The 21,579-nt window shown below is 39.2% G+C and overlaps 1 protein-coding gene across 3 annotated transcripts in view; it reads right to left on the bottom strand.

The window, feature by feature from the left end:
- Positions 1 to 2,050: 2,050 nt before the first annotated feature.
- RCOR3 (REST corepressor 3) overlaps positions 2,051 to 21,579 on the bottom strand; it is a 31,597-nt gene continuing 12,068 nt past the window's right edge. The window contains exons 4-12 of one of the 3 annotated variants that reach the window (XM_063303142.1): positions 21,507 to 21,559; positions 19,776 to 19,937; positions 11,798 to 11,922; positions 10,238 to 10,316; positions 9,468 to 9,686; positions 8,167 to 8,244; positions 7,180 to 7,237; positions 5,248 to 5,486; positions 2,051 to 4,803 (exon numbers count right to left, since the gene is read on the bottom strand). In XM_063303142.1, the coding sequence (XP_063159212.1) occupies positions 4,459 to 4,803; positions 5,248 to 5,486; positions 7,180 to 7,237; positions 8,167 to 8,244; positions 9,468 to 9,686; positions 10,238 to 10,316; positions 11,798 to 11,922; positions 19,776 to 19,937; positions 21,507 to 21,559 (1,358 nt within the window). In that variant the 3' untranslated portion in view covers positions 2,051 to 4,458. The remainder of the gene's footprint in view (positions 4,804 to 5,247; positions 5,487 to 7,179; positions 7,238 to 8,166; positions 8,245 to 9,467; positions 9,687 to 10,237; positions 10,317 to 11,797; positions 11,923 to 19,775; positions 19,938 to 21,506; positions 21,560 to 21,579) is intronic. The other 2 variants (XM_063303149.1, XM_063303159.1) reach the window with 2 other exon arrangements.

The following is a 21,579-nucleotide window of genomic DNA, read 5'->3' as shown; positions in this document are numbered from 1 at the left end:
GACTGTAACAGGTCCAGATAATCTCTCCAACTTTTGGATTCCAATAACCCATTACTAATACTATATCCTTTCTAAATGTTGCATTTATTACAACTTGCAATTTGCTGTAGAATATTTTCTATCATTTATCTGCATCATATCTGTTGTGTAACACTGACATTCACTGGCTATTCACTAACTGTAATACAGGTAGTCCACATTTAGCAACCACAAGTGGGACCAGTAACTCAGTCATTCAGCAAAGCAGTCAACAAGCGAAACTGCAAATTTGCTTACATCTTACTTCAGTTTTCCTTTGTTTTACAAACCTGCAGAGGTTGTAAATGTGTGGATTGGTTGCAAAGTTACTTTTTCATGCTTGACTGTGAACGGTCACTAAACAAGGCAGTTGCTAAATGAGGGCTACCTCTAGTCATGAGCCCATTATTTAGTGGGTTCTAGCTGAGCACATATTTATAGACACATGCCTGAATAATTTAAAGTGGCCCATTCAGATCCACCTTTCATCCATTCCTACAATATTCAATTTAGTGTGCTTCCTTTCTGTGCTTTGCCCATTTTTAAGTTTTTCTTGATTTACAGATCTCACATTCCACATTCAAATTTTATGTATCCTTGTAAAATGAGGAACTTTTTTAATATTGTTACCATCATTGATCAGAGCAAAGTGCATTGGGAAGATGTACACATGTACTAAAGTGGTGCAGCATACTATTTTTGTCATTTTAATGGAAGTGCTACACCCTACTGACACTCAAATTTATAAAAGTGTAACTTTTGGACAATAATGTGGTGTTAGATGGATTTCCAGAACTAGTAAGTGGTCTAAAAGGATCCTTTTTTCATGGTATAGTGAAAACTCTGGCATTTCTGCAACCAGATTATTGGTAGATCATCTAATTGTCATGATTTTTGAAATGTGTATTTTAATATTGCAGTAAAATCCTACATTTTGAAGAAACCACTTTCATTTCATTCTTTACATTGGCTATACCAATCTTCAAATGTTTAATGAAGGAGGTGATCTAAGCTGAGACAGAAAGGTGAAATAACGAATTGTTCATTGCAAGGTATCTAGACTTCCAATCTTGATTTAGACTGGCATTATTAATTGTGGAAAACCATTAATGGTTGTTAATGCAGAAAGAACCTGGTAACATTCCTGGATTTCATATTCCTATGGGAGTAAAGTGCCAAGTTGTTGTTAATAAGGGTAATATAGAACATGCATTTCTTTCTCTTTTACCTAAATGAATAAACATCCAGCCATCTATCATGTTCAAAACCAGGGTTGGGAAGGAAGTATAGGAAAAATATGGAAGAAAATCCTTGATCACACATTTTTTATTATTTCAATTTTCCCTTCTCTCTCTCTCAAATCTATTTGCATAATGATCAAAGGTGATTACACTGATGGTTACCTTCAGCATCGTTGAGGAAAGGCAGAGTAAATGTAGCAAGTAAAACATGACAAAGAAATGTGTGCCCTGAATGAATTTACAAAACCCAAGATTGCCACAAGTCTTCTTTGAATGATTTTGCCAATGAAACTTAGATAGAAAGCTATTTGATAGAAGTCCTTTTCTATGCTTATGCTCCGGTTCTCACAGAAAATCTCTTGGAAGAATTCAAGATTGCTATAGTATATCCTTAACTTTCATCAATTAGCTCAACAACCTCAACATAGCTTATACTTCTTTTCTCACATCCCTGATTTTTACTATTATGTTCTTATATGTGTTATTCAAATGTGACAAATGCATCTAAGAGTAAATCTAACCGTTTCAAAATTGTGCAATCCTATATTCTAAAAGCTATACAGTATGTGCCCCGCACAACATAAAAAGCCTTACATTTTTTCTGTTTAAGAACATATTAAAACTTCCGCAATACCTATCAAGAATTTAGTGTTCCATCATTTTTAATTTATACTTAACTAAAAGTATACTACCAGGTGTATTAGTCACAAATCTCTTTTCCAACCACTTAATACTTTAGCCTATAAATATTTTCTCCAAATATACACATAGGCCTTATAGATGGCCATTCATTTAAAAGTTTTTATATTTCTTTATTGTAACTTAAAAACTGTACATAAAAAGGAGATGCAAAGTTACATTTGTAATAACCACTGTAAGAAATCAATTTCTGCCCAACTTAAAAGGGAGTGCAAACATTTTACATTTCATAAAGTGACAAAAAAAAAAAAATCCTGATGAATAGATTGTGGTTTGCAGAAATGGTACAAAGTAAAGCTAGATTTTAATAATATTGTCCAAAAAGAAAAGAAAACTCCTTTGAAATGAAAAAAATCATATAGTTTTATTTCTAATCTTTAAAAAAATATAAATGAATTTAGAAGAGAATCACAGTATAGGGCCTAAGTATCTTAAACCATTACAAGGTACATAAAAATAGACACAGATTCCTTGGAAACTTTAATTCTTTGATTAAGCAGCAAGCATTTCACTCTTCCAGGCAAAAACACTGCTTAACACAACCCCCTACCCAAAACAGGACGTGCAAGCTGTATGCACATAATCTGGAAAGCACACAATTTTTTAAAAGGACAACATTTTGCTATGTACATATTCAGTACTACAAATGCTAAACATTTTGTCACTGTGTGGCATAGCGTATGTAAAGCAGTATTATACTACATACCTATCTTACCCAAACACACAAGTGCCCAGTTATAGTTTTGATAGTCTAAAATTGCCATTTGAATGGCAGCACCCAATCTTCTGCATATTGAAGTTCTAGCAACAAGAGACAAGACAAAAGTTAGCCAAAAAAAAAAAAAAAAAGACAATACAGTCACTGGGAAACCTGATCTACATACTTAAATACTGAAAATGCATTGTTAGTAGCTTGGCATTTAGAGAGTTCTGCCAAAATGCACAAATCAGAGTATGGCAGAGTAGAAGAATTCAGTGGGTTAATATTGATCTCAGAACCAAAGGTCAAATATAGTGAAGTACCAAGAATTCTGGCAAGGGATAGTGATGCCTTTTTCCACTGAAAAGCCAGTGTTAAAATCGAACACTGTGGTTGGATACAGATAATGTACAAGAGACATCCATTGAAGGAATTTCTACTTAGTATGCTACAAATGAAATTTGATTTAAATAGGAATCTTAAAAAATTGAGAACATGAAAGTTAATGGGCAAATCCCTTTAACGCCTTAATCATGATAAGGTGTTAGTCTAAAAGTATATTTGATATCTGAGCTGTAAAATGCAGTACATAAGAGGCTAGTACAGCTTTGCTGTACATGAAATCATCCTGAATCTTAACTTTGAAAGTTAAAACACTGTTGCTTTAATAAGGAGTGGGGAAGTCAACTGTATTAAAGATATGTACATCTTTCATGAAAATAGAAGCTTTTCATTACTCAGTGTTTCTTGCCTAAAATTAAAAGAAGCGTATCACTTCAATAAAACACAGCTGAATCCCAACTAATTAAGTAAAGCATGATTTAGCATCTTTTTTGATACCAAGAAAAAAAATGAGGGGATATGCAATAGCAAGGAACAGCAAAAAGAGATTGAGATATCTCAAGAAATGAAGCAGTAAACGTCCTAATATTTGACTGTTTCACCATGCCCCTGTATGTACGGAATTCAGCAGGGCATTCCTTGCTAAATTATTGCCAGAACTTAAGTAGTAGAATAAAATTTCAGGTAAGAAGTAATACTACAAAGTTTATTAAAAAGAAGACAACTGTGACTTCACTAGCTGCATGGCTACTGGTGTTACATGCAAATGGTGGCTCATTTGCTGCCTATCACAGATTTTGCCCTAGCAAGTCAGGCTTTCAGTATCAGAAGACCACATACATAGTTGAACCTCTTTAGTACCTTAGCTTTGCAACTCTTCAAGACTTTTCCAATAAGTAGACTGAAGAAAAGTACTTTATAAAGAAATATAGAAAATACATGCCTAGAAAAATGTATGAAGTGGTGGTATCTGTCAAAATCTGAATGGCAGGCTTGTTAGTAATACTTGAGCTCCTAACATAGGAAAATGTAAAAATAATTTCCCCAGTTTATCACACTTACGGCCCACTTTGAATCTTAAGTTGAAACTCTTACACTATCAGATGGTTTATTTCCATGTAGTTGAATACAAAGAACTTTATAAAATAAATAGAGTAAAAACCAGTTGAAGTCATAGTGCAGTGAACTTTTTTTCTTTTCTTTCTTTCTTTTCCTTTTTTAAAGGAAGTTAGCTTTGTGAAAAGGCTGACTTTGTAGACATGGTTTTCTCTGCAATAATCTACTGCACTGAAGTTTCTCTCACAAAAGGTCATTCACATATTATATATCCGCTTCCACCTTCCTCTTTGTGAGTTTCAATATTGTGGAAAGCTGGCTTTCCCTCCCTTCACCCCTTCATTAGCTGAGGAAAAATAGACACTGATACTGTTTTATTTACCATAGTTCTGCCCTACTTCCTTAGTGCAGAGGGGACTGTGATTCTGTCTGGATTCCAATAAGCGAAGGTGGCTGTGGCCCGCCAGTGGAGGACAGTGCTGGTCTTGGGTTGAGGCGAGGAGGCATGGAGTTAGCTGGGCGTATGAGTGGTGGAGGGGGCTGGTTGAGGGTTGGCCTTGGCTGAATAAATCGAGCTTGTTGCTGTAGTGGTGGAGGCTGACGATGGAGAGCTGGAGCAGCCGGAAGGGTTGGACGAAGTAATGGAGGCGGCTGGTTCAGAGTTGTTACAGGGGCTGCTGGTGTTGGAGTAGACACCTGGGCTGGTGGAGAGGACCCTATGCACTGAGGGGCCTGTGGGATCTGGGCCTATAAATAAAGGGATACAGATATGTAAAAACAGCCATCCTGTCATCCTCATGCAGTTTGGGTTGCCACTACCTCCAGAGAAAGGAAAGCACTGTTAGTTTAGCCATATTTGTAGCTAAAAAACCCTTCTTTGAAAGCAACCATTTCTAAACTATTTAGCAGTGTAAGAAAAAACATTCAGTATAAAAAGGGGTGAAACTTATAATATTCAGGATTATTCAGCTATGTTTTCCATATTAGTGGTGTCACAATGAAATCTGGGAAGAGCCAGAGGCAGCCAAGATTAAAAGTGTCCCACTGAGGAGAGAGCTCTACAAATCAGAGAGCAATAACCTTCCAGCACTGGTGATTCAGCATTCCACTTCAAGTTAAATATTATATTTTACGATAAGAAATTTAATGCCATTTCTGAATTCATTTAAGATTTGGTACACAGAAACACACCTCATCTTCTTCATCTGTACTTTTTCCTGATGACACATTAGCATTTTTTGTGTCCTCCCCTAAAGCAGAAGCATCACCATTAGAAGCCAGGGTTCCTTGTTCTGCTTCCCACTCCTGCAATACCTCCTCTAAGTTAAACCGACGCCTGTAGTTTACAAAGAAGTTCTTCACTTGGCCAACAGTCTTATTGCCAATTACGTCAGCAATAGCTTGAAAATCTTTACCATATTTGCGGACACCTAAAAAAGCAAAATAAATACATCTATGAAGATTCAAGCTAATAAGCAAAAATCTGCACAATGTGTATGCCCTCTACAGATGACAGGAAACCCCAGTTTTAAAAACAGAGCTTCTGTAAAGATCTATCACAGTGGAAAACACTGTAACGTTGGTAGTTGATGTATTTTACTGATCAAATTTTAATATTGTAAATATCACTAGTTCTAAGGATCCCACAGTTCATTCACTGCATCATTTATCTGACTCAAAGCCTTTTAATTAGGTAAATCATAACCAGAATAACTGTTTATTAGTTATTTAGATAAACAGTTCTATGGGAAAAAACCTCTTCCCTCTGTTGGAAGGTCTGAGTTTTTGCATACCTTTGCAATGGAGTGTTATCATAGATTCACATAGGTCCTGATATATAAAGGAAGTCTAACAAATAACAGCAAAGTGTGGTGCTTGTTTCATTTATTTGATAAGCAAATTTATCCAACAAGCAACGTCCCTGTGTGAAAAAGCAATCAAACTAGTTCAATCAATTCAATTAAACAGATAATAGGGCCAATTGAGTAAGTATCTTAAACGATCAGGGCTAATTTGGCCAGCACTGTTCCATATAAATCTCAGAAACCTGATGCCCTTTATCACAGTAAAATTCTCACCACACAGAGTGCAGAGGCATGTCATGCCCTGCTCAAAAGACCTCCATTAAAAAGTCACTGATGCCTATCAGTTTGGAAATGATTAAAAATCCATTTCTAAAGCTCTAGTGCTCCACTAATCCACTGCAAGAGATAACGTCTTGAAATGGAGATTATTTGGGACAGAAACGTTATCATATTCAATGAAAGCGACTATTGAAATAGTTAAAAAATGAGATTCAGGATGTCCATGAAATAAGTTCACCAACCAGTACAGTTCTGAGTTCACTGGGGCTTATTACCAAGTAAGTGTATACAGAATTTCAGTCCAAGATAAATAATTTAAGGAATGGCTGTTTTGTGTATATGCAGAATTGGGACAGTATCTTCAGTATCCCAGATAAATATGTTTAAATTATACCCTAAATGAGATTAAAGCTTTCAGTGACAATTTTAGAATAATCTCTAGCAAGATTTCTTTTCAAAAGAATGTCTATACCCCAACTTTCCCCAGCTTTTCTACTGGGAAAATCATCCCTTCTTTTTTTTAAAAGTGTGTGTGTGTGTGTGTGTGTGTGTGTGTGTGTGTGGCTTCAAGATGGTGATGGGTGAGCCACTCTGAAACTATGCTTTCTATTATATTTTATCTTTCAACTTGCTAGTTTCATTTTTATATACATTTATTTTTATACACTGTAACACCTGAGAGGTTTTAAAACATTTCTGTTAATAAGACAGCATACAATAAATCCTTAATTCTATTTTAAACCAGTGACACTATGCTTATGTTTCTACAGCTGTGATTTAAGATGATGAAATTATGTCACAGTGCAAACTCCATCTTTACTTATTAGAATCCCAAAATTTGAATGCAAATATCTATGTCGTGGTTTTTGTATCATTATTATGTATTTCATCACTTGCCATTCCTTCCTGCCCCAACAGACCCAAGGGATGCTAAGGTGCTGGCCACATACTCTGTTAATGGGTGCCCATTTTTAAAAAAATTGTTTTCAGAATGTAAAGAATTTCAGCCTGAAAGAAAATATTAGTAACACTAGTGTACCTTGAACTGCAAGAAGCTGCTCTTCTGTTGTCCAACGGGCATTTATTTTTTGATTTGACTATTAAGAAATAAAGAATGACACATAGCAAACCATTAAATATCTGAAAACAACAGTGAAAATTTTAGTCACAATACCACCTTTCAATTCCATTACCTGGATTTACATTCGCCAATTTTAGTATCTCAGATGTTTTCCCCCAAACTCCATGAACAGAATTAGGAATAGGAAAATATCTTTCAAAACATTAGACTCTTGGTCTATCTCTGTTGTAGGCAAACTGATGCTTTCTAGATATTTTGAACCACAACTCATATTGGGCATGCTAGCTAAAGTAACAACAGCTGACATCCAAAACATATTGTCTAAAGCTGGCAATGATTCTCCGAAGTTTCAAACAGGATTTTTTCCAAACCTTACAGGAAAATGACAGAGACATTTGGAAGTTGGGACCCTCTGCCTGCAATGCGTGTGCTTTCCTTCTGAGCTGCAGCCCTTCCTGTAAGAAGGTGGTTTGCCCCCATTCTGTTTAATTCAGAGGACTGTTCTAGGCATGCACCTGGTAAGCACAGTCCATTCCAGAGTTGAAAAGAATGAGACAGTCCCTCATAGGGACTGGTGTGTGCACTGGAAATCTCACTGAATTTTGTATGCCAACTAATTACCACAATCTGGAGTGATAGTGTAATTGGAACAATCCTTTCATAAAGTAATTAAGCCCTGTTTAAATCTTTGTTTTATGATGGCATTAAATTTGCTTTTGAACTTTCCTTGAATGAAATGTTGTTACTCAATGAAGTATATGAAAATATTTTAGATACATTTTAAAAATGCTTTCAAACCTATATAGGGTTCCTATTAGCTTTATTTATCAGTTTAAGCAAAAATTAGTTAAAATGTCACAAATGAAAATACTTTCAGAATACTCTTCAATTCCCAGCAGAACAACAACAATACTGAAGATTCATCTACATTTCACAGTGACTCACCTCAGGAGGTTTGAATTCTTCTATTCCACCTTCAATTTTCTGCTTAAGTGCACTGTTTACTTGTTTAGCATTCTGGACCTTGTCCAATGAACAAAACAGGAATGAAAATTAGCTGTTTCAAAATGGTGTAAATATCAACTGCTAAGTGATTACCTGAAAATTAAACCAAAGGCCCTAAGCAAAAATAAAACAAAATAAAGATTCTGAAGAGATGAAACTTGTCTATGGGATCCAAGCAACTGCATCTTCCACACACAAAGCATAAACCTGGTCAATAAAATGTGTGTGATTTTCTAAATATTATCAGTATTGTTTGTTTTAATGTGGGATTAGGGTTGTGTCTTCTTTCTGTGTCTCACCTAGAATCTATATTGATTGAGGTGGCTTATAGAAACTGTAAAATAAGCAAGAAAATAAATGGTGGCTTCCAATGAGATCTTGAATTCCTGGATTAAAAGCTGAGAGAAACATCACTATCTGCTTACACATAATTAAGAATCAGGGCTACCTGCTTCAACCATTGGAGATCTTCAGAAAATCACTAACCCTACTATTGAGCTCTCATGATTATGCATCACAGAATAGGACCACCTCTTACTTTTTCTCCTTTCTCCATGTTTTACCATGCCAATGGTATTTTTTATTTATGTAAAATCATATTTCCATTTGGACATTTATATTCCAGCAAATGGGAAACATTAGAAAGAGTATACTTTTATTTATTATTTTAGACCATTTTTTTTCCAATTCAAAGGGACTGACAGTCTACCAGAAATCAAAACACTATACACACATGGTTCAAACTGCAGTGCGACATTCCTGGACACCACAGCAAACTCATAGGGGTGTTGCAGGATAACACAGTAATACTTGACATCTGTTAGACACTGTGCGAACTACAAACCTAGGAGTGTGATGAAAAAATTACTAAAATACTAAAGGTGCTGTGAACCAAGAAAGTTTGGGAATCCCAACCGTACACAATCATAAAATCTATCTAGAGAAGTTCAAAACAAGATTACGATATCGATAAAACCACACTTTAAAGCTGAGACAATCAATTTACTTATACTGAAGTCGTGAAGTTTATATCTATGCAGTCTTGAGAAAACCAACAATTATGCCAAAGTCTCAGCTCATGAACCTATTTTTAGTAACCAGAGACTCACACACTGAATGTATTTTTTAATCTACCATCTCACTTTAATAGACGTGTTTCAGATTTCCCTGTTTACTAGATCCCAAAATATTACGGGTAGGAAAAAAAAAACCCCTAGAAGCAAACCTGATAATTAAAATACCTGTCGCTTCAGAGAGATCAACTCCATATCCAGCTGCCTAAGAAGCGTATTGGCGGCATTGGGGCTACATGAAACAGCTACTACATCTTCTTGAGTTAAGTACATGCCTTTTGGAGGACGGCATTTAGAGCGCTGAGAATGATGTCGATGTTGCAAACTTTGATAATCTCTTCTACCTAATCCTATTTTGCTGGACTGCACAGGCTGCTCATTATTCCCCTGCAAAAAAAGTTTTTATTCTATAGGTTTTGCTTGACAAAAAACAGGCTGCAATGCTGACATAAGATCAGATAAGTTGGGGTTCTCAAGCTTTATGATGCCAATGACCTCTGAAAATGAAAGGCAATTTGTGTGACTTCTGCATTATTCTGTATTTGGATTAGAAGTGGGCAGGAAGTATAGTAATTATAGTTGGTAATCAATTAATTAAATTTAACTTTCTACATACCAGTATAAATATCAATATGTATTTATATGACACAGATATCCATTGTCTAAATAAATTTCAATGAATTTTCAGGAGGAAAAAAAATGAATGTTAAACCTTTGACCGACTCAGCAACTCCCGTAAAACTTAAATTCTGCCCATAAATGCGGTGTGAGGGAGAGGACGAATATCCTTGCTACAGCCCCTTAATGATGTCATAATGCCCCTGTCACCCACTGCAGCCCTGAAGACCAAAATATAGTAATAAAAATAGATCCCCCAATTATAAGATTTTTTCCCTATCTCTGGTTCATGTGAATAATTTAACTTCAGTTTGTATTACCTCTTTTTTACTTTCCTTTTTGGGATCATAATCACTATCATTTCCATCCATAGGGTGAGGTTCTTCAACATCATCATCACTGAGGACAGAAAATGATTAGTCAATATTGCCTTTCACAACTCATTTTTTGCCCTAACTACTCAAATAGCTTTTGTCTTTATTTGTATTCTGTATAATAAAATGTCACTTTTAGTTGTCTACTTGAATATTGTAACAAATATTCAAATAATATATAACAAATTATATATAATATTTGTTATATAATATAGTAATATTATATAACAAATAATATTATAACAAAGGCTTAATGTTCAGTGGGAATAATTCAGTTATTTTTAAATACACAACTAAGAAATATTCCATGTCTTAGTTGTATGAATATCAGATTTAACGTAATGTTAAACAATACATCCATACTAAGTAAATTAAAATATTTCCTGTTTATTTAAAGCATCTTAGGCCAATATTCAAGACTATTAAAAAAACCCTATTCATTTTACAGAAATATGCAATTAAGCATTCTCTTCTGCGTAAGAAATCCCTCTCTGAGAGTATTAAACATAACAAACAGGGACTTCATGCAGTCATCTAATAATTTTTTCTAGAAAAACACCTGCTTTGAAGTGGGTAGAAGATGACTGAAATACTTGGTCCATAATACAAAGTCACTGTGCCTTTTTCCCTGCTGCAATCAGAGATATTGGGATGGGTAGGAAAAGACATTTTCTTCTGCCTTGTCAAATCTAGCAAAAGGGTTGAGGGAAAATGAGTATCTGTACTACTAGTATTTCCTAAACTATGAATATGTTAAGGTTACATGTTCAGAAATCTGAACCAGGTACAAAGGAAGTCTGGCAATGAAATCTAGTGTGAAACAGAAATGTTGACTACCATTCGCTACAATCACAATCAACTGCTAGTGATTTTGTATATATGCATTTTCTTGCAAAGAAAATGTGTACTGTCTGCATGTGTGGGTTTTTAGTATACAGCCTTTTCAACGATCGAAAACAAATCCATATAATTATAGAAAGGTTCTCAACCACTGTACAGGCTCTGTAAATAAAACTTAAGGTACCCCTCCCCTTTAAGATATTTAGAATTATCTGTCCAGCAGTTTCTAACAGTAGAAGAACTGTATATGTGAGATCTCCAGGTCCAACATGTTGTATATGGCATATCATTTTATTTTCATTGGTTATAAGCACACAAAATTATCTATGGCTATCGTTAGAATAATTCCCTGCTCTGACATAAAGAAGTGGAAGGTTTTTCCATTTGCCTAGCAAAAACAGAGGTACAGAGAAACAGAACAGCTTTTCCCAACTGGATGTCCTCCAGAAGTGTTGGGAACCTTAAGTCCCAGAATTTCAGTGTTTGCCATGCTGGGACTTTCAACACACTGGGAGGCACCAAATTGGGCAAATCTGGCATAGAACATACTTCCTTGAATTAGAAACAGTCAAAGGAAAACAAACACAAACACAAACACAAACACAAACAGAAGGACTACTCTCTTTAAACAAATTACTTGTTTAAAAAAGATGTTGTGTTACTTACCTATCACCTTGATTATTTCTATTAGCTAGCTTTCTAGCCTGGCGGTCCATTAAACTTGTCCTAGAACGTGTTTTCTTCCAGGAATAGTAATATTTTACAAGGCTTGCAATAGTCTTGTCCGGAAGCTAAAACATGGTAAGAGAATGCAGACACTGGTTATAAATGCTATGAAAAGTATGGTGGCACATAGTTTGGTAAATGTGAAAAAAAGATTAAATCATAAGATGTAATTTTCTAAAGAAACTGCAAACTTAGTATTGAAGCTTAATAGTAAAACAGGAAGCTCTTCAAATATAAAGAACATTTCTCAAGTGTGAATAAAATATAAAAAATAAAATATGCATTTGAAACCCATTTGCTGCAATTACATTTCCTTATAATTAGAAACACAGATATTGGTAAAAACTGGGTGGGCTTGATAGGCAGGAGTTAAGTTCTATAAGTTAGCTGTTAAGTACAGTTTCACCATGATAGAATAAAATATTACAAGCATCTATTAAAACACAAAAGGATTGATGAAATTATATAACTGAGCTTATAAGTATTATGTCAACTTCTACCTTGAAGTTTCTTAGCTTTTGACAACTGTTTCTCCTTTCCAAGATTTTAAAGTGCTTTTTTATTTTGTCCCATATATTTACTGTTTTATGACTCTTACATGGAAACTTCAACACACTGCCATAGAGCAGTTTTTCTCAACTTTAGCAACTTTTAAGATGTGTGAACTTCAACTACCAGAATTCCCCAGTCACCATTCTGGCTGGGAATTCTGGGTACTGAAGTCCACACATCTTAAAGTTGCCAGGGTTGGGAAACACTGCCATAGAGGGTCCTCTTTTGATGGAAAATAGGAGATTTATTTATTTTATTTTTTAATCTTAGAAAGCAGGATTTACCTTAATCATTAATTCAGATGAAATAACATTAGCCTTATAAATCTATTACTGATGTATTATTATACTACATAAGTATTTTCCCTTTACTTCTAATTTTTATTTTTAAAGCTAAGGGCTTCTCAAGTTCCAACTTCTGTTCAGGGATGGAACTTGGAAGACAGATACATGTTAACTGCTAAATACAACTTCTTCACAATCGAGGAAAGGAAATTTGGAATGAATAAATATAGATCTCTTTCTTTCTGTAAATGAAAAGGAATAAATAACATGCCAAAATTTATTCCAGTAATTAGTAAGTACACTGTGTGCACAATTATTAGGCAAGTGAGTATTTTGACCATATCATTTTTATGCTTATTTTCCACCTCCAAGCTGTATAAACCTGAATGCTTATTGGATATAAGCATATCAGGTGATGCGTATTTGTGTAATGAGGGAGGGTGTGGCCTAAGGAAATCAACACCCTATATCAAGGTGTGCATAATTATTAGGCAGCTTTTCCTCAGGCAAAATGGGCCAAAAAAGAGATTTAACTGACTCTGAAAAGTCAAAAATTGTAAAAAGTCTTCCAGAGGGATGCAGCACTCTTGAAATTGCTAAGATATTGGGGCATGACCACAGAACCATCAAATGTTTTGTAGCAAATAGTCAACAGGGTCGAAAGAAACGTGTTGAGAAAAAAAGACGCAAATTAACTGCCAAAGATTTGAGAAAAATCAAACGTGAAGCTACCAGGAACCCATTATCCTCCAGTGCTGTCATATTCCAGAACTGCAACCTACCTGGAGTGCCCAGAAGTACAAGGTGTTCAGTGCTGGTACGGGCTGGTATTATTAAAGATGAGCTAGTTGGACCTTTTCGGGTTGAAGATGGACTCAAAATCAACTCCCAAACCTACTGCCAGTTTTTAGAAGACACTTTCTTCAAGCAGTGGTACAGGAAAAAGTCTGCATCTTTCAAGAAGACCATGATGTTTATGCAGGACAATGCTCCATCGCATGCATCGAAGTACTCCACTGCGTGGCTAGCCAGTAAAGGCCTCAAAGATGAAAGAATAATGACATGGCCCCCTTCCTCACCTGACCTAAACTCTATTGAGAACTTGTGGGCCCTTCTCAAACGGGAGATTTATGGTGAAGGAAAACAGTACACCTTTCTGAACAATGTCTGGGAGGCTGTGGTTACTGCTGCACAAAAAGCTGATCGTCAACAGATCAAGAAACTGACAGACTCCATGAATGGAAGGCTTATGACTGTTATTGCAAAGAAGGGTGGCTATATTGGTCACTGATTTTTTGTTTGAAATGTCAGAAATGTTTATTTGTAAATTTTGAGTTGTTTATTATTCTCACTTTAACAGATGAAAATAAACGAGTGAGATGGGGGACTTTTCGTTTTTCATTTAGTTGCATAATAATTCTGCATACTAATAGTTGCCCAATAATTGTGCACACATAGATATGCTCCTAAGAAAGCCAAAACCTCACTTTTACTTTCTTAAATATTCAGGTTTGAGGTTTATTAACATTTTGGATTGACCGAGAGCACTGTAGTTGTTCAATAATGAAATTCATCCTCAAAAATACAACTTGCCTAATAATTGTGCATGCAGTGTATACAGTTTTAATTGGCACCAAATACACAATTTAACCAGTAATAATACTTGCCTCCTGAGTGAGAGACAGGGGCGAGGAGTAGTGGTTGGTGTGCCCCCTCCTGACCAGTGGGAGAAGCCGGGGGGGGGGGGCACAGTGAATGAGTGGGTAGGCAATGGTGACGCCCTGACAATGCCGAGAGCGTGAGCTGGTGCGCTCGAAGTGTCTGCCATTGCACTGTGATCGAGTGTATGAGGGTGTGAGTGAATGTGTGCTTGGATGGAGGGATCTCTATTTTTAACCAGGGGTCTTTGGAGTCCAGGACTGGGGACTAATAGACTGCAAGACTCTGGGGATTTTAGGGCAGGACAGAAGATTGAGGTGGTGACGAGTCAGGGATGTTATGACAGGAGGGCCATCTACGGGGAAGACGCCCCCGGTGTTTATTACCGGTGGCGTGTTCCGGCCCTCTGTGCTCAAACCCAGACCCTGGTCAGCAGACCCATCAAGGCCCTGATCTGCGACTGCTGTTTTGTATCGCCAGGTCCGTTAACAAGGCCCCCCTCATTTGCAATTTGACCACGGATGAGGGGGCTGACCTGGCGTGCATTACTGAAACCTGGCTGGGCCGGAAGGAGGTGTTCCTCTTTCAGAGATGTGCCTTCGAGTATGGCACCAGCTGAGAGCTCAGGGCAGGGGAGGAGGGGTGGCTGTTGTCATCTGGGAATCTCTCGTGGCCTTCAGGGGCCATGCTCCACAAGTGACCAGGTGTGAGACCCTGTTTTTCAAGTTGGGTTCTCAAGAACAGTTGGGAGTGTTGCTAGTGTACCACCCTCCCTGCTGCATAGCAACCTCCCTGCTTGAGCTGCTGGAGGCCATCTCAGGGTTGGTGGTGGAGTTCTCCAGACTCATGGTTCTGGGGGATTTCAACCTGCCTTCCCTGGGGTATGCCTCGGAGACAGCTTGGGAGTTCATGACCGCCATGACGGCCATGGACCTGATTCAGATTATTCGAGACCCAACTCAGGACAGTGGCCTCACACCGGACTTAGGTTTCTTGTTGGAGCAATGGCAATGTGATCTGAGGGGAGAAGTACATCTCTCCCCATTGTCATGGTCAGATCATGCCCTGGTGAGCCTGAGATTCTCCTATGCCACCCCCCTCTGCAGGGAGGCAGGACCTATTTGATTGGTCCGCCCTCAGCAACTAATGTACCCGGCAGGGTTTCAGAGGGAGCTGGGGGTTATACCTGACGATCTGCTGCATGGTCCAGCGGAGGCCCTGGCTGCCACCTGGAATAGGGAAGCAGCCGGGGCCTTGGACAGGATCGCACCTGTGCGGCCTCTCTTATCCTATTGAATCTGACACTCTCCATGGTTTACGGAGGAGCTCAGGGTTCTGAAGAGGATTAAGAGACGCCTAGAGCGCCACTGGAGGAAGACAAAGACCGAATCGGACCGAACACAAGCTAGAGCCGCTATTAAGGTATACCTTGTAGCGGTTAAGAGCGGCGAAACGTCAGTATTTCTCCACTCTTATTGCATCCTCAGAATGCTGCCCGGTGGCCCTGTTTAAGATTACCCGATCCCTTTTGGGGAAAGGGGACCCAGAGATCCATCTACAGGGTCAAGCTGAGGAGTTTTCTGGGCATCAGCAGGATAAAATCGCTCAGATTCGCTCCAAGTTGGACTCTGAGCATGAGGCAGTATCTGTGGAGATGACCGGGGAACGTTCTTACTCTGTTATTAGGGAACGGTTTGATCCTGTTGAGCCTGAGGAAGTGGACAGGATCCTCCAGACTGTAAACACCATCACTTGCCAATCAGATCCATGTCCTTCCTGGCTGGTGAAGGAAGCTCGGGAGGTGACATGTGGTTGGGTCCAGTCGATGGTAAATGCATCCTTGAGAGAGGGGTTATTTCCGGCTGCCTTCAAAGAGGCGCTGGTGCGCCCCTCCTCAAAAAACCAGCGTACTGGACAACTTCCGCCCAGTCTCCCACCTCCCCTTTTTGGGGAAAGTGGTTGAGAAAGTGGTGGCGTTGCAGCTCCAGAGGATCCTGGTTGAAACGGATTATCTAGACCCCTTCCAGTCAGGTTTCAGGCCCAGTTATGGGATGGAAACAGCACTGGTGGCACTTATGGATGATCTCTGGCAGGAGCAGTATGGAGGCAGTGCATCCATCCTGGCTCTTCTTGACCTCTCAGCGGCTTTCGATACCATTGACCATGGAATCCTTTTGGGTCAGCTCAGGGAGTTGGGGGTGGGCGGCGTAGTCTTGCATTGGTTTACCTTCCTCCAGGGCTGGTCCCAGTCGGTGTTAATAGGGGAGGAGAGATCGGCCCCACGGCCCCTTCTTTGTGGAGTGCCGCAGGGATCAGTACTCTCCCCTCTCCTTTTTAACATCTACATGAAACCACTGGGCGAGATCATCCGTCACCATGGGATGAGGTACCATCAGTATGCTGATGATACTCAATTGTATATCTCCATCCCGGGTGAAGTAAGTGATGCTATGACCGCCCTCTCCAAGTGTCTGCGGGCTGTGGGGGCCTGGATGGGGAACAACAGGCTTCGACTAAACCCTGGTAAGACAGAGTGGCTGTGGATTAACAGCACCTCGCATGCCAGGAATTTGTCATCTTTAGTGCTGGATGGGGTTGCACTGCCCCAGACAGACATGGTGTGTAACTTGGGGGTCCTCTTGGACTCACAACTCTTGCTCGAAGAGCAGGTGGCAGTCGTGGCCAGGAGGGCCTTTGCGCAACTTTGTGCTGTGCGCCAGTTACGCCCCTTCCTGGACCGAGAGGCCCTTCGAACGGTCACTCATGCCCTGGTCATCTCCCATATAGATTACTGTAATGTGCTCTACATGGGGCTACCCTTGAAGAATATCCAGAAGCTTCAGCTGCTCCAGATTGCAGCCACGCGGACAATCTTGGGTGCTCCAAGATTTGCACACGTAACACCTTTGTTGCATGAGCTGCACTGGGTCCCAGTTTGCTTCCGGGTCCAATTCAAGGTGTTGGTCATCACCTTTAAAGCCCTACATGGCATGGGACCAGGATATCTGATGGACCATCTCATCCCTATTACATTGACCCACCCCACCCGGTCATGCAGGGAGGGCATGTTACGGACCCCATCTATAAAAGAATTCCATCTAGCGGGGTCTCGGAAGCGTGCCTTCTCTGCTGTAGCTCCCGCCCTTTGGAACATCCTTCCCCCAGAGGTGAGACAAGCCCCCTCGCTCCTGGACTTTCACAAAAGATTAAAGACCTGGTTTTGTCTGCAGGCTTGGAATGGGAGGGGGAATAATTACACCTGGGGATGGCTGGTTCCATAAAGTTATTCTGAGGGGCTATTACACTCAAGGACTGATTAAGATCTTTTTGCCATGTAGTTTTTATTATATTTGTACTTTTAGTGTATTTTGTATTATTAATGGTTTTGAATTTTAATCTTGTTTTATTGTAAGCTGCCCAGAATCCCCCCGTAGGGGAGAGATGGGTGGTGAATGAATGAATGAATGAATAATGAATGAATAAATAAATAAATAAATAAATAACAAACTAATTAGAATACAAGTATGTTTATAAATAGGTATGGTGTCTGTGTTTATGCATGTGCATATAGGTGTATATACTGTAGAATCTCAGTTAATCGGAACTCAAGCAACCGGCACTCTCAAGCAACCGGCAAAAAATAAAGAAATAATATGTTAAATAAAAATTTAAATAAAATATAATTTTTTATTGGAAAGATAAGTTTAAACTTGGCGTGCTGCACCGATCCAATTCCCCTCCAGCAGAAAGGCAAGCCCAAACCTGGCGTGCTGCGCTGCACCAACCCCCCCCCCCCACAGAAAGACAAGTCCAAACCCGGCACTCCGCACCACACTGACCACCCCCAGCAGAAAGGCAAGTCCAAACCCAGTGCTCCACACCGTGCTGCGCCAACCCAACCCAACCCAACCCCCCCAGCAGAAAGGCAAGTCCAAACCTGGTGCTCCGAGCCACACCACACCAACCCAACCCAACCCAACCCCCCAGCAGAAAGGCAAGTCCAAACCCAGTGCTCCATACCATGCTGCGCCAACCCGACCCAACCCCCCCCAGCAGAAAGGCAAGTCCAAACCTGGTGCTCTGAGCCACGCCACGCCACGCCACACCACACCACACCACACGCCAACCCAACCCAACCCAACCCAAACCCCCAGCAGAAAGGCAAGTCCAAACCCAGCGCTCCATACCATGCTGCGCCAACCTGACCCAACCCCCCCAGCAGAAAGGCAAGTCCAAACCTGTTGCTCCAAGCCATGCCACGCCACACCACACCACACCACACACCACACCAACCCAACCCAACCCAACCCAACCCCCCAGCAGAAAGGCAAGTCCAAACCTGGTGCTCCGCGCCACACCACACCACGCCACACCACGCCACGCCAACCCAACCCAACCCCCCAGCAGAAAGGCAAGTCCAAACCCAGCGCTCCATACCATGCTGCGCCAACCTGACCCAACCCCCCCAGCAGAAAGGCAAGTCCAAACCTGGTGCTCCGCGCCACACCACGCCACACCACACCACGCCGCGCCAACCCAACCCCCCAGCAGAAAGGCAAGTCCAAACCCAGTGCTCCGCACTGTGCTGACCTGCCCCCCCCCAGCAGAAAGGCAAGTTCAATCTCACCTTTTTAAAGGTAAGCACAAACCCACCCCTCCACTAGAATGGGACCAGCACAGCGCACTAAGCCCAAGCCCACCCCTCTGCCAGAAAAGGATTGGCCGATCCCTCTCTAGCAGAAAGGGAAGTCCAAACTTGGCACGCCTATTTTTAATAGTAACTCTCAAGCAACTGGAAACTACATTTATCTGGCATCTACCAATCCCCATGGGTGCCGGTTAACCGAGATTCTACTGTATATATTTATCTGTCTATACATACATATACACATGTATACCTGCTTTTAACAGGGTGAGTACAGCTGCATCATTTGGATTTTGCAGCTTTATGCAATGCCTTCCCCCCCAACACAGAGACAAATGCTTTCATTATCTGAATTGTTCTTTGCTAGAGCTTATTTTCCACTTCACTTCAGCTTCCTTTTCTTCTGATGCTTTTATACCCCTGAACAGGAAATATGTTTTTGGATCTTTTCATCCCTGCTTTGTTGTTATTTTTTCTTAATTTCTTTTAATCTTTGTGGATTTTTAACTTTTTTTTATTAATTTCCATATTTTACTAATTTATCTCACTTATTCTGGATAGTTATGAACGATTATCTGAGAATCTTTTAAAAGTTTAGTGCATAAGTCCACTAGACCAAAATAAAATAGATTAAATAATTTTGCATCTGGGAAAAAACATGCTTCTTAGCATGCCATAGTTTGCCTTAGCCACTGTCTTCAATCATATGCCACTTATTCTCTTGGCCTTTTTGAAATAGTCTGGGGGTGGGGTCAGCCTTTTAAGTCTATTTCCTTACCATTTGTTGGATTCTGTGAAAGCTTTTTCCATGGAAACTGAAAGCTTGTTCAAAAAGGACCTTATCTTCAACCGTCCACTCATCTGGAAAAGGAGTAAAATTCGGGAGATCTGCAAGGGATTTCTCAATGTTGTGCTTATGCCAGAACAACATGCCAAGTGCCTTTAAAAAAGAACCAAACAAATATAAGTTTCATGGTATGCCTTATTGACCTTTACTCTCTTAGGTTATGATATGATGTGCAAGACCACTTCCAGGTTTGTCAGAGGACACACTCTGGCCAAGAGAGTATCAATGTGCCCCACCCCACCTACAGTAGTTGTGCCTAATTTCTTTGATACCTTCTCCAATTTACTTAAAATAGAAAATATACTCATTTTGATGTCAAAAAAGAAATGGAAAGCTTCATGTTTTACAGTATATTGTTGCAACCAAACATCAACATAACCACCATTTAATCCCTCACTCATTGCTTTAAAATTTGTGAAAAAAACTACATCTCTTTACATGCCTGTGAATAACACAGTTTTATCTTGTTAGATAAAAGATTTTACATGTGTTCATGAGCAGTGTATTTCTTCACAAATACCAGCCTTCAGTTTTGACTCTGGAAGCAGGTTTTATGTTGAAGTTTATAATAAAATAAGCTACGGATCTAACATTTCAAATGTTTATCATACATCTGTATAGATCTTGGCCAGTGATTAGATGCCTCAAAATGATGATTACAAAGATTTGGCATATATATTTCAACTACCAAAACAAAACAAAACAAAACAAAACAGCACTTCAGCAGAAGGCTGTACTTTTGTGACAGTTTTTACAATAAATTGAATCTGTTCATGCTATAGTTTTGGAATATCTGTAAAACTACATGTTTTTTACAGGGAACAATCAAAGTGATTTAACAAGGCATTCTTATCTTTACTTTGTAATTTAAAATAGAAACAACAACTCCTTAGGGCAGCACATACCACCAGAGACTAGCAAATTGCAAATGTTTCATACTGCTTGCTTCTGCTCGTATTCTATATACTGATAACTATTACATACAGCTGCCACCTGGACTGAACTATGACCAAGTTCAAAGAGTTTACTTTAAAAACAAAAGGAATTGTGCCCTTTTCATTCAATTACTGAATTATTCTCATAAAGGAGAAGTCGCAAGTAGATTGTTGAAGAGTATCTGTTGTGTTACTCAAGTATTATTACACTTAAATAACTACACTTGTTTAAATATATAAAACTGTAAATAGGGGCCACAATATTCAGCTCCCATCATCTCTGATCATGATGGCTGGATCTGATGGGAGTTGACATCTTAATTGTCCAGAGGGCCACATGCCTTATTCATTCCCTAAACAATGTGACACTGTGGTAATTTGAAGATCTTCCCCTTTCATATTCAAATCAAGATCTGAAGTTAAACACTCTTGTTCCACTCCTTTTGGAAGTTAGGTTAATTGATGTCAGAAGTGGGACTTTTGTCAGTGACCCCTTTATTATAGAACATTTCCCTGGGGATGCTTGAATGCCGTTCCCCTTTACTTTCAGAAACAGATTAAAAGTTTTCCTTTAGAAGGTACAGAAGATGGATCATTGCTTTTTTCTCTATTTTCTAAAATAATATATACTGATATTATAAAGTAATTGTATAGTTTTTATTTATCAAAGCCCTGCAAGGAAAAATGCTAAATTGTCTTGTACTAATTAATTTTTTTAAACTCTTACCTGTTCCACATTGTATCCATGTTTTTCCTTTGCTATAGCAATGTATTCATCCACTGTGTAACAGAAGGATGCT

This window comes from Candoia aspera, chromosome 1 (genome assembly GCF_035149785.1).
Source record: "Candoia aspera isolate rCanAsp1 chromosome 1, rCanAsp1.hap2, whole genome shotgun sequence".
NCBI lineage: Eukaryota > Metazoa > Chordata > Lepidosauria > Squamata > Boidae > Candoia > Candoia aspera.
This window is presented reverse-complemented; position numbering and strand designations above follow the sequence as displayed.